Here is a 14137-nt window from a genome sequence, read left to right on the forward strand (position 1 = left end):
GCGCCCCCAGCGCCCCCAGCGCCGCGCTCCCGCGGGCCGGGCCGGCGCGGGCCGCTGTCCACGGTGGGAGGTGCTGAAAGCAGGGCGCGGGCGCGGGCGCGGGGGCGAGGCGGGCTGCTCGAGCGAGCGCCCCCCTCCCCGCTCCGCCCCGCCGGCCCCCCCCTGCTCCCGCAGCCGTGTTCCGCGCGCCGGGAGGGGCGGGGGAGGGGGCGAGGGACGGGGGATCGGGGCGGAGAGAGCCGGCTCTGCCTCGGGGAAGGAGGGGATGAGAGTTGGGCAGAGCGGCGGGAGGCGGCGGCCGGCGAGGAGCCAGCGCTGGGTCCTGCAGGAGGACTCCCGGGAGCCACCATCATGGTGAAGAGGAAGAGCTCCGAGGGCCAGGAGCAGGACGGCGGCCGCGGCATCCCGCTGCCCATCCAGACCTTCCTGTGGCGGCAGACCAGGTGAGGGGCGCGCGGGGCCGGCGGCCGCCCGGGGCTGGGGGCGCTCCCGGGGCCGCCCGGGTCCCCGCCGCCGCCGCCGCCGCCGCCGCCGCCGCCGCCGAGGCCGCGCCACAGCCCGCAGCTCCCTCTCTGGGGCTGGAGAGCGAGCCCTCTGCACCTGCTTAGAAAACGCGCATTTAAAAAATATTTCCGTGAAGTTTGGCCACACGCAGATTGGCAGTCGAATAAATATATACATTATTTAGGGGGTGGGAGGGCAGAAAGCCTAAGAAGAGGGGGCGGGGAACTAGGAAAGATAATTATGACTGGTTGTGCTCTTGCGTCCAATTCCCCCTCCATCTCCTGCTGTAATTCCAGGCCGGTGACCTGTTGTTTTTCCAGCTCCTGTTTGGCGAATATCTGCTATGCCCACTTGTTAACCATTTTTGCTCGGATTTAGCCAGTGTGGTCTTCCTGGTTCAAGACCCCGAGGAGGATGATTTTTGATAAGCATTTGTTTTTTTTTTTGTTGTTGTTGTTTTTCCTGGAAAGACCTGAAACCTATTCCAATTACCAGGAAACAAGGTTTTCATCATCATCATCATCATCATCATCATCATCAATCATCATTATTATTATTATTGAAATTTATCAGATAAAAAATTAGGTCCTGGAAATCACAACCCACAAACTGTGTTCATTTTTAGTTTTTGATATAATTATACACGCGAGCAATACACCACTCCTGACCATTGACAATTTGGAATCTAATTAGGAAAAAAAAGTCGTTGGAATAAAAGTGGATACAGGAAATGTGGAGATCCACATCTCTTTCATATATGTAATTACACATGTGAAAGCAAATGTCGTCAGCTGTTCAACACCTGCTCATTAACAAGCTATAGGGAGGCATGAAATTTGAGTTTTAGAGCACTATGTCTTGTCCGTTGAAAAAATATGTCATAAAGATGCTGATAATTTTACTTATATTTATAACAACTATCTCTATTAATTTTTCAGTGCATTTTTGAGGCCTAAACTGGGGAAGCAATATGAAGCCTCGTGTGTGGTATGTGATATTCACCATTTAATGATTATTTCCATATTTGGTGTGGTAATTTCAACCCAAAGAAAGGCATTAAACTGTACTGACTGTATAGATTAATTTACTCAGCAAATATTATTGAGCACTTACTATGTGCTAGGCACAGTTCCAAATGATGGGATAGAGCAATAATCAAAATACAGTTTGCATTCTAGTAGCAGGAAGTCAAGCCTCTCCAAATAAGTAAAATACATAGTAAGCCAGATAGTGATAAGCACTATGGAGAAAAATGGATCAAGAAAAGAGACTGGGGGCACTGGTGGCTGGGGGCAGGGGTGGAGTGGATTCCTTGTTAAGAGCATTGGATAGGTAAGGTGCACTGCTAATGTGACTGGTAGACAAAACTGTGAAAGGGGGCTGGGGGGATAGGTAAGGGAAGAGCAAAGGGGAGGAGAAAGTCTAAAAGAACTTAGCCCAGAGTAGATAGGGGTAGAGGAGTAGAAGAAATAGTAGAGAGATAAGAAGTGCAATCTTTTTTTTTAAAGTTTTTTCTATTATTATTCGTCTGACAGAGCGTGAGAGAGAGCACACAAGTAGGGGGAGTGGAAGGCAGAGGGAGAGGGAAAAGCAGGCTCCTCTCTGAGCAGGGAGCTGATGTGTAGGTGAATCCTAGGGCCCTGGGATCATGACCTGAGCAGAAGGCAGATGTTTAACTGACTGAGCCACCCAGGTGCCCCAAGAAGTCCAATCTTTAATCAACAGTATCACGACTGTTATGGTGGAAGTTAATGAGATGAGTGCCCGTGAACTTCTCAAAGTCATAGCAGTTCTAAACTTCTGTGTCTTGCATGGTTTGTGCAAGCCTGAAAATAAATGATATAAAATAATTATGGAAATAATGCTACTAGTATTTATACTCTATAGAGTGCACTTGTCCTGAGAGGCAAAGGGAATCCCATGTCCCTAAAAATGTCCAAATCACGAATTGAAAACAAAAGACATGAAATCATAAAGCAAAAATGAAATGAACTCTTCTTAGATTTCATTAAAATTTTGAACTCCAATAAAGGTCTTCACATTTCATATATTATAACCTAAAAGTGGAAACCTCCCCATTTGGGCCTTGCCATGAAAATTTGCAAATGATCACATAGATGACCTTCTGGGAAGGAGTTCTGAAATGTGTTAGGGTCATTAAAAATGATGAAAGCCAACTATAGAGTTTTAAACACACAGGGACACACACTCAACTAGGGCTTTGTTTTATTCTAACTCCTGCTCTTCAAAGTTGCTACGGAGATATTTTTAAAATATAATCTTTTAGTAAGGACCTTTTAATGGAATTTGTTGTACTTACTTCAAGTAAGAGTAATTTGACACTTAAAAAAATCACTGAGGCTTCCATAAATCATGCTTGCAATTATACTATCTTAATATCCTGACTTTTCCCTGTTCTTGGCAAAGATCTGGCATTTTTAATGTAGTCATACAATATTAAATAACTAAGTCACATAGATAGAGAAATAAAAATGTAGAAAGCAATTTTCAGGGTTTAAAAATAATGAGTTATATTAGTGATATTTAGGAAGAAAATGATATTAAGTACCCAGAGTGCCCTGATATTATAAAATAATGCAACTCATCTTCTAAACTGTATTCAGCAAGACTGTATAAATTCTTTATAATCCTTTAATGCCCAACATACTCACCCTTTACTTAATGAATCCTTAGATACCTGAGGGCTGAAGAATTTAAAAGCTTTTGGATCTGTCTTTATTTAGTTTAAAAACCAAAACAAAACCTCATCTCTGTTTACACTCCTTACCGAAACCTTAGCATGCCTTTCATTATGAAGGTGAATTTCTTATTTTCCTGTTTTGAACCAAAAGGTAATTAGTTTTCTTTGGAATCTCTGAATGAAGCCATGTCTTTTTCTCTGATATCCTTAATAATACTACAGCTTGAATACTTGGAGTCTGTATTATGATCACCCTAGGGCACACTTCCATGGTTTTCCTGATCACACGGGGCATAAAAGAGAAATCAGGCTCAGTTCACACAAGCCAAATATTTACCAGATTTATTTCAATATTTGGTAGCTATGCTTTATAGCACTTTAGAGTGCTATCCTCCTCCTCATTCAAATAACAACAACTGCCTAGGTCACATTCGTTCTGGGATGCTCCACTCTCTGAAAGTATCCCTGGCCAAGATAGATGATTTAATAAACCAGCAAAGCTTATGACTTATTTCCCTCCAGTCTTCTCTCCCTCCCTTTCATTTTTATTCAACAGATATATTAAGTATTTCTATGATTACAGGCATTAGGTGAGGAATGTTCTGTGCCAGGTTATTGACAAGGACATGAAATAATTCAGCGACCCTCAAATCAGATTTCTTGAAAGAGTTGTATCTTATTTAACATTTGTTGAACATTGACATCCACACTGTCCTCAAGACATTTTCCCAAAAGACATTTCACTTTGTTCCGCAGTTGCGACAGCCCCTTTGGATGCCTTAGCAGCATTTTATAAACTGTTACAGAATTGCCTGAATTAAATGTGGTGCTGTGTTCTTTTTTTAGAGGAAGCTCATTTGGGTGAAAATAAAACTCACTTAATAACTCAAGTCCCGTATTTTAAATCAAAAACCTAAAAATGATTAAAATGATTGAAAAGAAATTATCACGGACCCATGATAACATGAAATGCAATGTGAGTGTCTAAAAAATTTGATCCAGGGATTTGTGTCTTTGTAGTACCTCGATCCCTAGTTTCTTGATAGTCATGATCTTCAATTCCTTATTTTACATTATTTTTTTTTCTTCTTTTTGGGTATCTGCAGTCCTTTGAACGAGTGTTGGTAGAAAACAAGCTGCACGGCCTCTCCCCAGCCCTCTCTGAAGCCATCCAGAGCATTTCCAGATGGGAGCTGGTGCAAGCTGCTTTGCCTCACGTCCTCCACTGCACGGCAACCCTGCTTTCCAACAGAAACAAGTTAGGTTGGTCCCTCCGCATTGCTTCTTCGCGGCACATGGTCGTCAGCACTCGTGGTAACAGCATCTATCGAGTGCTTATGCTTTTCGCAAGCACTGAATGCACATTATCTCATTTAATTCTCATAAAAGCCCCCTCACGTTGCTACCACAATGATATCCATTTTCCCAGTGAAGGCCCCGGCTCTCCCATTTTTAAATTTTGAATTTTATAACTTATATGCGAATATATTTTCCTTTTTAACATTAAAACATTACAGGGGAGTTAAAGACTATCCCCCATCCAAGATGAGTTCCAATCAGATTTCCCTTCTGCTCTCTCAACTCCCAAAGGGGGACCCCTTGTGCCTGGTAGTACTGTGTGTATGTGTATACGTGTGCATAAAGACTCTTCTTTTTTGGATTATCTTGCGGATTCCTCGTTTGCATATGTGCTCTTTTCCATCCAGTTCTTTCCCCTTATTTGAGTCTCTGCTCAAATGTTCCCTTTATAGAGGGGGTTTCTTGGTCACACTGTCTAAAGTAGAGTCGTTGCTATCTTCAGAGCCTGTGCTCTTAACCACCTTGCTGCCTATTTGGAGATATATGTGGGTATCCGACTGAGGAGGTATGACGCATGCCGTTTCTCCTCCTCTGACAGTACATTATGCTGCAGAGATTGTAGCCAGTTAGAAAGCCCCAAAACAAGAATGAGCCCTTCCAGCAGTGGTTGAAAGAAGTGTAGAGAAATGCTAGTGTCTCCCAGGAAATCAAATGCAGAGCAAAACAAAGATGTTCTTCCCATACCCAGGGTGGCTATCCATTGTTCTGGTAGCAGAGTTTGTCTTAATTTGACTCTGTGACTATCCCCATGCAGGCCACCAGGATAAACTGGGTGTTGCTGAGACAAAGCTCCTTCACACCCTGCACTGGATGCTCCTAGAAGCTCCCCAGGACTGCAATAGTGAGCGATTTGGGGGCACAGACCGTGGCTCCAGCTGGGGTGGCAGCAGCAGTGCGTTCATCCACCAAGTAGAAAACCAAGGTTCCCCAGGGCAGCCTTGCCACAGCAGCTCCAATGATGAAGAAGAGAACAACCGCAGGAAGATCTTCCAGAACTCCATGGCCACTGTGGAGCTCTTTGTGTTTCTGTTCGCTCCTCTGGTACACAGGATCAAGGTAAGGAGAGGACTAGTATTACGCTGATGGGGGGATAGAGGTGAGGTGGGCCTCAGATGGTGTTTTCATATTTCCATATTTGGTTGTCCTTGTCTGTATATGATCTCGTAGCAAGCCAAGACATGGACGGCTTCCTTTCTATATCAAACCACTGGACATTATTTCAAAAACACAGTTCGCAGCATGTCATTTACCTACTGAAAATCTTCAATGATTCTCCTTCTGCCCCAAGATAATGTCCAACATATTAAATATAAGGTATAAGGTCAAGGATGACCTTCTTCTTTTAATTTGTCATTTGCCAGTCCCTACTGGCATCTTCATGATCCAGCTCTGGGAGCCATTCCTTGAATATGTCCTTGCTGTTTGCTCTGCCCTCTTTCTTCTGTTCCCCTAATGATTTTCAAGCCTCAACCTCAATGTCATCATTTCCACAGATCTGTTCCTCTGAAACTCTCCAGGTAAACGGAATTGTATCTTTTTTGTATTTGTACAGCACCTTGTAAGCTATCTCTTTTATAATGTGGGTCTAGAGCAGAAATTTTAAACGGCTTATACATACTGTGGACTTTTCGACAGTGTTGTAGAATTGAGAATTGCTTTTCAAAATATTAAAGTGTAAAATACAAAAAGTAGGATTACATGGAGACCAATTGTATTAAAATGTAATTATATACAAGTATCCCTTGGGTCTGAAAGAGATAATATCATTTGAAGTTACTGTGCCACCACTCTCTAGCTGTGTGATCTTGGTGATATTACTTAATCTCTTGGATCTTCCATTAGATACACTTGTGGATACCACTAACACAAGGTGAATATATGTAAAGAAAGCATAGTCCCAACACATGGAGAGAAATCAAGATCTATTTGTTATTTCTGTGAATGAATAAATTATAGTGTTCCATCTGAGTGCTAAATTAAGGGATAAGAAGAAATTGATATACTCAAGTGTTCCTCAATAGAATATTTGAATCCTAATGTATGGATGGTTCAAGTTATATTTTTGTGTGTGCGTAAGTGTCCGTGTGTACATACATATAGATAGGTGGTTGTGACCATTAATAGTTACTATATGGAGAATAAACTAGTAAGTCTTTTCATTCATTTTAGTTTTATTTAAAATTCACTTTCACTTGGGGCACCTGTGTGGCTCAGTCAGTTGAACGTCTGCCTTCAGCTCAGGTCATGGTCCCATGGTCCTGGGATCCAGCCCTGTGTCGGACTCCCTGCTCAGTGGGGAGTCTGCTTCTCCCTCTCCCTCTGTCCTTCCTGCTGCTCGTGCTTGCTCACTCTCTCAAATAAATAAAATCTTTTAAAAAATTGTTTTAATTCACTGTCGTTTGACACTGTCCCATTGCTGCTAGGAATAGAATTCCTAAAAGTGCTTTGTAAATTCCGAAAGTGCTTTGCATGCACTGGCCACGTTGTCCATGAAACATACTATATGTTGGCAAATTGAATTCAAATAAAATTTCAAAAGTAAAAATCTTAAAAAAATAAAGAAACATACTAAAAATTTTAAATGTCATGAAATCAAATTAAATGGCTACTTTAAAATCTTTGACTTTCCTTTTTTTTTTTTTAATCTTTGACTTTCCATTTTAAAAAGTCTTTTATGATGCTTAGACTTACTAAAAAGCATTGTTCTAATAGAGGCCATTCCCTGGCTTAGGGGGCCAGCAGGTCCAGGCTCCTGCTCACTTTCTCAGCCCCATCTCCCTCCATGTAGATAGTCAATAGGCTTTCTCTCCCTCACTAGCCTCCAAGCTCTGAGGCTCGCCGTCACACTCACTCTTGCTTTCAAGTCCTGTGCTGGTTTTTCCTTCTGTATGAAACATCACCATCTCAGGAAGAATTTTCCTGGCTACTTTAGTGTCACTAGCACATGACCACACATTTTTTTTCCCTCTTTGCACTTATCAGTACCCAAAATTATTTTCTGCGGTTGTTTGCATGTTCGTGGCATCACCCCCACTAGAACAGAATTCTTGAGCAAAAGGACATTGCCTATTCGGGTCACACTGTATTGCAATGTCTAGAATACTGTCTGGCCAAAATGAAGTACTCAATAACTATTTAATAAGTGACTGAGTAAAACCAAATTATTATCAGAGGCTGATCCAGGTGCTAAGAGTAGTGATAATATGTAGATATAGTCCTTAAAATGGAGAGGACGGGAAAGAAGGCTTCTTTAAATAGTGAGAGCCCATAGAGATGTCTGTCTGTGGAGAAATATCCTCTGAATTAAAAAAAATGTGAAAATACAGTACTGATGGGAATGGCTGTAATTTCATTTGAAGACATGGCTGAGCATCCAAGTCTTGGAAACAGGCCTGCATTTGATCCTACGGTTGCTGTTCCCTACTATGGGACATAGAGCAAGCCTCAGTTTTCCTCAAGTATAAGTTGGACGTGAGAATAGTTTTGTGGGGCACTGTGATGAAACGTATGATAGTGCTCAACATTACACGTGAAAGGGTATTAAATGTTAGTTGCTTTTAGCGTTGGCATTTTATCGCTCTTCGTATTTTGCATTATTAGTAGAAGGGGAGCCAGATCCTCTCTTAGGGGAGAGAGTACACAGATAGTTTCTGGCTCAAGACCCTCAAGTGTTACTTATGCCCTGGAGCATTTATAAGGGAGTATTGGAGCATTTTTAAGGGAATAAGACAATGCATATAAAACATGGTACCATGACTAAATCATAATAAACAAAGATTATTAGCTGTTATTACTAACATATTATTATTTCATCATTTTATTATGACTATGAAGGGAATCTTGTTCCAGATGCTATAGGGAATAAAAAATATTAATGAGTCAATAAGTTTCTCCACAAGGCTTTCTTTTTTTTTTTAATCTTTTTTTTTTTTTTTTTCTCCACAAGGCTTTCTCCTTCACCTCACCTGTGTGAGCTGTTTGCTTTTTTACATGTAGTCAGGGAATGTATAGTCCTTAGGTCAGGGTTTCTCTGCTTTGGCACTGTTGTCATTTGGGGCCAAATAATTCTTCCTTGTGGGACATTGTCCTGTGCTGTGTAGGCTACCAGACACATTCCTGGCCCCTAGTCACCAGATACTAGTATCACCTCCTCCTTTTGAGTTGTGACAGCCACAAATGACCTCAGACACTGCCAAATGTCCCCCCAAGTGGGTGAGCAGGGGGTGAGAATTGCCCCTGATTGACAATCACTGCCTTAGGTTTCCACCCTCCTGTCCCTACTATACCTGTGTGGACTGCTCCTCACCAGCATCATTTGATGTCCTTTATCTCCCTCTCCTTCCTTTACATTGTCCGTCAATATTCCAACCCCAGGTAATGACCCAATTCCACTTCTACCCCTACCCCCAGATACTTGCACATTCCTGGGGGCAAATCACACAACCATCCAGACTGGTGTTTCTACAGAGTGGTGGTGTGGAAACTCTGTGGTGTCCAAACTCTGTGATGCCCACCTTGTCATTCTTTTTCTTGACTTTACTCCTTCCCATTGCCAAGCAGCACTTCCACAGACAGTGCTGCGTGTTGGGGCTCTTCTATGACATGGTGCTGCAGGAGGTGTGGGAGGCTGAAATCCTGTTGAAACCACTTTCTAACTGGATTCACAGTCTCCTGAATTGTCTCATCAAATTTCAACACTAAATTGAATCAACACTAAAGTGATCTATGTAGATCTGACTGTATCACCAACATGCTTAAAGTAATTTGTTGATTTCTCATCATAACAGCAAGTGAAACTCCAGATCTTTATTCTAGTAACTGGGCCCTCTTCTAACTAATCCTCCTGCCTGCGAGTTCCTTGGAGTCTCCCCAGGAACATAACATGCTTTCTACCAGGCCTATTCTCATGCTAGTCCTAGAATGCTTTCCTGCCCTGCCCTTCTGCCTAGAAAACTCTTCTCCATCCTTCACAACTACATTTAAGATCCATTCCTCTCTTCCTCTAGCTTTATGATAACCCATCTTCCCTCTGGTAGTCATCAGTTCTCTATAGTTAAGAATCTGTTTCTTGGTTTGTCTCTCCTCTCTTTTTTTCTTTGATCATTTGTTTTGTTTATTAAATTCCACAAATGAAAGAGGAATTGGTGGGGGGATAGGGTAACTGGGTGATGGGCACTAAGGAGGGCACATGATGTGTTGAGCACTGGGTGTTATGTTGTATGTTGGCAAATTGAATTTAAATTTTAAAATTCCACACATGAGTGAAATCATATGGGATTTTTCTTTCTCTTATTTATTTCACTTAGTATTATATTCTCTCTCCATCCCTGTCATTATAAATGACAAGATTTCACTCTTTTTCATGGCTGGATAATACTCCATTGTGAATCTATATATCACATCTTCTTTATCCCTTCTTCTATTGATGGACGACACTTCGCCTGCTTCCATAATCTGGATATTATAAATAATACTGTAAAAAGTTAGGGGCACCTGTATCCCTTGGAATTGGTTTTTTAAAACTTATTTATTGGGTAAATACCCAGTAGTGTGATTACTGGATCATAGGGTGGTTCTAGTTTTAACATTTTGAAGAACCTCCATAGTGCTTTCCATAGTGGTTGCACAAATTTGCACTCCCACCAGCAGTGTGAGAGGGTTTTTTTTTTTTTCTCCACATCCTTACCAATACTTGTTTCTTGTGTTTTTGATTTTAGCCATTCTGACAGGTGTGGGGTGATATCTCATTGTGGTTTTGAATTTGCATTTCCCTGGTGGTGTGTGAGATTGAGCATCTTTTCATGTATTTGTAGGCCATCTGTATGTCTTCTTTGGAGAGATGTCTGTTTGTGTCTTCTGCCCATTTTTTAATTGGATTACTTATTTTGGGGTGTTGAGTTTTAGAAGTTCTTTATATGTTTTAGATACTTGTCTTTTATCAGATATGTCATTTGCAAATATCTTCTCCCATTCGGTAGGTTGCCTTTTAGTTTTGTTGACTTTTTCCTTCACTATACAAAAGCTTTTTATTTTGATAGAGTTTATTTTTGCTTTTATTTTCCCTTGCCTCAGGTGATATATCTAGAAAAATGTTGCTGTGGCTATGCCAGAGACATTACTGCCTGTGTTTTCTTCTAGGATTTTTATGGTTTCAGGTCTTTAATCCATTTTGGTCCTTAACCCATTTTGAGTTTATTTTTATGTATGATGTAATAAAGAGGTCCAGTTTCATTCTTTTGCATGTGGCTGTTCAGTTTTCCCAACACCATTTGTGGAAGAAACTTTTTTCCCACTGCATGTTCTTTCCTCCTTTGTTGAAGATTAATTGACCATATAATTGTAGGTTTAATTCTGGGTTTTCTGTATTGTTCCATTGATCTATGTGTTTATTTTCGTGCTAGTACTGTTTTGATTACTGTAGCTTTGCAATATAACTTGAAATCTGGGAGTGTGATACTTCCAATTTTGTTTTTCTTCTTCACGACTGCTTTGACTCTTTGGGGTCTTCTGTGGTCCATACAAATTTTCGGATTGTTTGTTCCAGTTCTGTGAATAATGCTATTGGTATTTTGATAGGGATTGCATTAAGCTTGTAGATTGCTTTGGATAGTATAGACATTTTGACAACATTTGTTCTTCCAATCCATGAGCAGGGACTGTCTTTCCATTTCTTTGTGTCATCTTCAACTTCTTTCATCAGTGTTTTATAGTTTACAGAGCACTGATTTTTTTCCATACTCTTTGGTTAAGCTTATTCCTAGGTACTTTATTATTTGGGATGCAATTATAAATGGGATTGTTTTCTTAATTTCTCTTTCTGCTGCTTCATTATCTGTGTATAGAAATGCAACCAGAGTTCTGAACATCACTTCTGTGATTTTAATTTATAACTGCCTCAAATATGTCACATGAAGTCAGTCTAAAAATATGTCAAATTCTAAATTTAATTTAGTGAAAAATGATGAGTATTTATTATAACTAAGGAATTTAAGTGTGATATCATTTGATCATATTCACTTATTCTTTCAATAAATATTTATTGAGTGCCTCGTCTATGATAGGCACTACTCAGAGTACTAGAGAAATAGCAAGGAATAAAAATCCAAGTCCTCAAGGAGGTTTTCACAAAATCCAGATGTGTGACATAAACAATTTTAAAATGAAACTGAAAATAATAATAATTTATAAATTCGATTTCTCTAAACTACTAGTAAACATGTTTAGAATTGTTTCATTCTGTAATGGAAACAGCTTTCAGTGAAAGCAAGAAATGCATCTGAAATGTGGAGATACTGATTCTACTGTGTCTGTGTCTTCTGATTTTTCTAAGGACCTTACTAGACCACCCACCCCATAGGTGTTTGAATGATACTGTCTTTTCCAGCTATCAACTTTCTGGCCATATGTGCATACGTAGCATTAGATGACCCACTGGGGGGGATTCCGGAAGAGGAATTAAGGTCCCAGAGTCTATACATTCAGCCAACTTGAAAGGACTTACAAAAGAACATAGCAACATAAGAGGAGGCCACACATGCTGCAGGTGTTCAAGTCTAAAGAATGATTTGATTTAGCCCCATGTAAATGTAATGTAAATGCGAAATGTAACTATGCTCAACTAATCAACAAGTCTGTGTGATGCTCAAAAAGAAATGCATGAAGGAGATCTCAATTTGTCTCCAAAAAATATACAATCCAGTTGGAAATATATCAAATACAATAAAATAAAAACTGTCAGTGAGGGCTAACATCAATAGAACCAATGTTAAAGGCCAGGGTTTCTGTATAAGAGCACCTACCTTCTGATGCAGCATCCACTAGGATTTTATTTGTGCTGAGATTACTTATGAGGAACATGGAAAAGGACTTAGCTCAGAAGCTATGAAATCATCAAAACCAGGTCAACTGAGATTTGGCTTTCTACATTTCTGGAGACAAATCTGATAAAGTTTGCTTGCTTTAATCATCTGCTTGCTGGATCTAACACCACATGTAATGAATGCTATGTTCCTTTAACTTTAGTTCTGCCTGTCAGGCTGTTTACTCTGTATCTCTAGTTGAACATCCAACAGGCATCTCAAACTTAACACGTGTGTGACTAGGCTCCTGATATCCCCATACCTGCCCCTCCTTCATCTTGCCTATCTTTATCAAAGCCTAAAATCTTTGACGCCTCTATAGACTGTTTTCAAAATATATCCACAATCTACCACTTCTCATTCTGCCCTCTAAAAACACCCTCCTGTAATCATCCTCCACCTAGATGATAATAACTTCCTAAATGGTCTATCTTTCTACTCTTGCCCTTTCTTGAACTATTCTTAATAGCCTCAGTAATCCTATCAGACATACATCCAGTAATGTCACGCCACTACTCAGAACCCTCTGGTGGCTCCCCGTCTTACTCAGTAATTGCTGAAGCCCTTACAATGACCTATCAGGTCCTACATTTTTGGAACTCAATAACTTCTCTGACCTTTTTTTTTTTTTTCATCTACTCTTCTACCATTTACTTGGCTCCAGGCACATAGTCTCCTGGCTGTTTCTTTATAAACCAGGCATATTTAGAACCTTTGCACTTGCTGATCCCTTCTCATGGAATGCTTTTTCTGAAATATCTACATGGCAGCTCCTTCATTTCATTCAGATCTTTTTACTCAAAAGCTGCTTTCACAACAAGGGCTTCCCTGACCATTCTGTCTAAAAATGTCAACACCTTGCAGACATCCCTTCGCCTGCTTTACTTCTCTTTTGCACTAGAAGAGCAAGGATTTTTGTATGATTTGTTCACTATTCTAGCCCAGAACCTAAAAGAGTACCAGGTATACAGTAGGTGGTCTATACATATTTGAATGTTGACCGAATTTGGTCAAGTGCTTTATGTACTTTCCTAACCCCTCCACAGGGGATCCTAGATACTTTCCCATCATAGGCACTTCTAGAGCACCAGGATCCCAGTCTCTTAGCTTATAAAGAGGCCCCTCTGTATCAATGTGTGGATTTACCAGCCTTTCCAACTGAGATTTCTTTGATGCTGAGCCACAATGATTCACCCTTTGCAGGATCACTTTTCTTTTATTCCAATTTCTTTCTACTTCTTATTCTTCAAGAACATTGGTTTTTAACCATGACTACAGATGAAAGTCAGCAGAGAACTTCAGAGCCATTCTAATTTGATCGGTCTGGGCAGGGGAAGAAGTGAGACCTGGACCTCCTAGATTGTAAAAGCTCCCTAGGTGATTATAATATGCAAGTTAGTGTTGGAAATCACTGCCCTAACTGAATTCCTGGATCTCAGTTGTGTTCATTAATCTGTGATCATGTTGTCTGCTTCCATCTCTGTTTTTTGAGAGGCTGAGTTGTTTCTTTTCTTTTTTTGTGGCTGAGTTGTTCAAAATGTAATTTCAGAATGTCATATATTTATACAATATACTTATACAATATGACATTGCATTTAAACATCTTAGCCTCTCAAAATGATGTAATGATGAAGTGGAGAATGTGCTCCCTGGAAGAGACTTTAAATTATAGATAAACTGAGTGAGTATGGGTTGTAGGGTCAGTGCAATTCAG

General features: G+C 40.5%; 1 protein-coding gene across 14 annotated transcripts in view; it reads left to right on the forward strand.

The window, feature by feature from the left end:
* The first annotated feature begins 212 nt into the window (after positions 1 to 212).
* Positions 213 to 14137, forward strand: part of UNC80 (unc-80 homolog, NALCN channel complex subunit) — a 215099-nt gene continuing 201174 nt past the window's right edge. For 7 of the 14 annotated variants that reach the window (XM_049106536.1, XM_049106539.1, XM_049106546.1 and 4 more), the window contains exons 1-4: positions 213 to 443; positions 1443 to 1491; positions 4312 to 4468; positions 5319 to 5620. In XM_049106536.1, the coding sequence (XP_048962493.1) occupies positions 352 to 443; positions 1443 to 1491; positions 4312 to 4468; positions 5319 to 5620 (600 nt within the window). In that variant the 5' untranslated portion in view covers positions 213 to 351. The remainder of the gene's footprint in view (positions 444 to 1442; positions 1492 to 4311; positions 4469 to 5318; positions 5621 to 14137) is intronic. The other 7 variants (XM_049106544.1, XM_049106547.1, XM_049106542.1 and 4 more) reach the window with 1 other exon arrangement.

Source organism: Canis lupus, chromosome 37 (assembly GCF_003254725.2).
Source record: "Canis lupus dingo isolate Sandy chromosome 37, ASM325472v2, whole genome shotgun sequence".
NCBI lineage: Eukaryota > Metazoa > Chordata > Mammalia > Carnivora > Canidae > Canis > Canis lupus.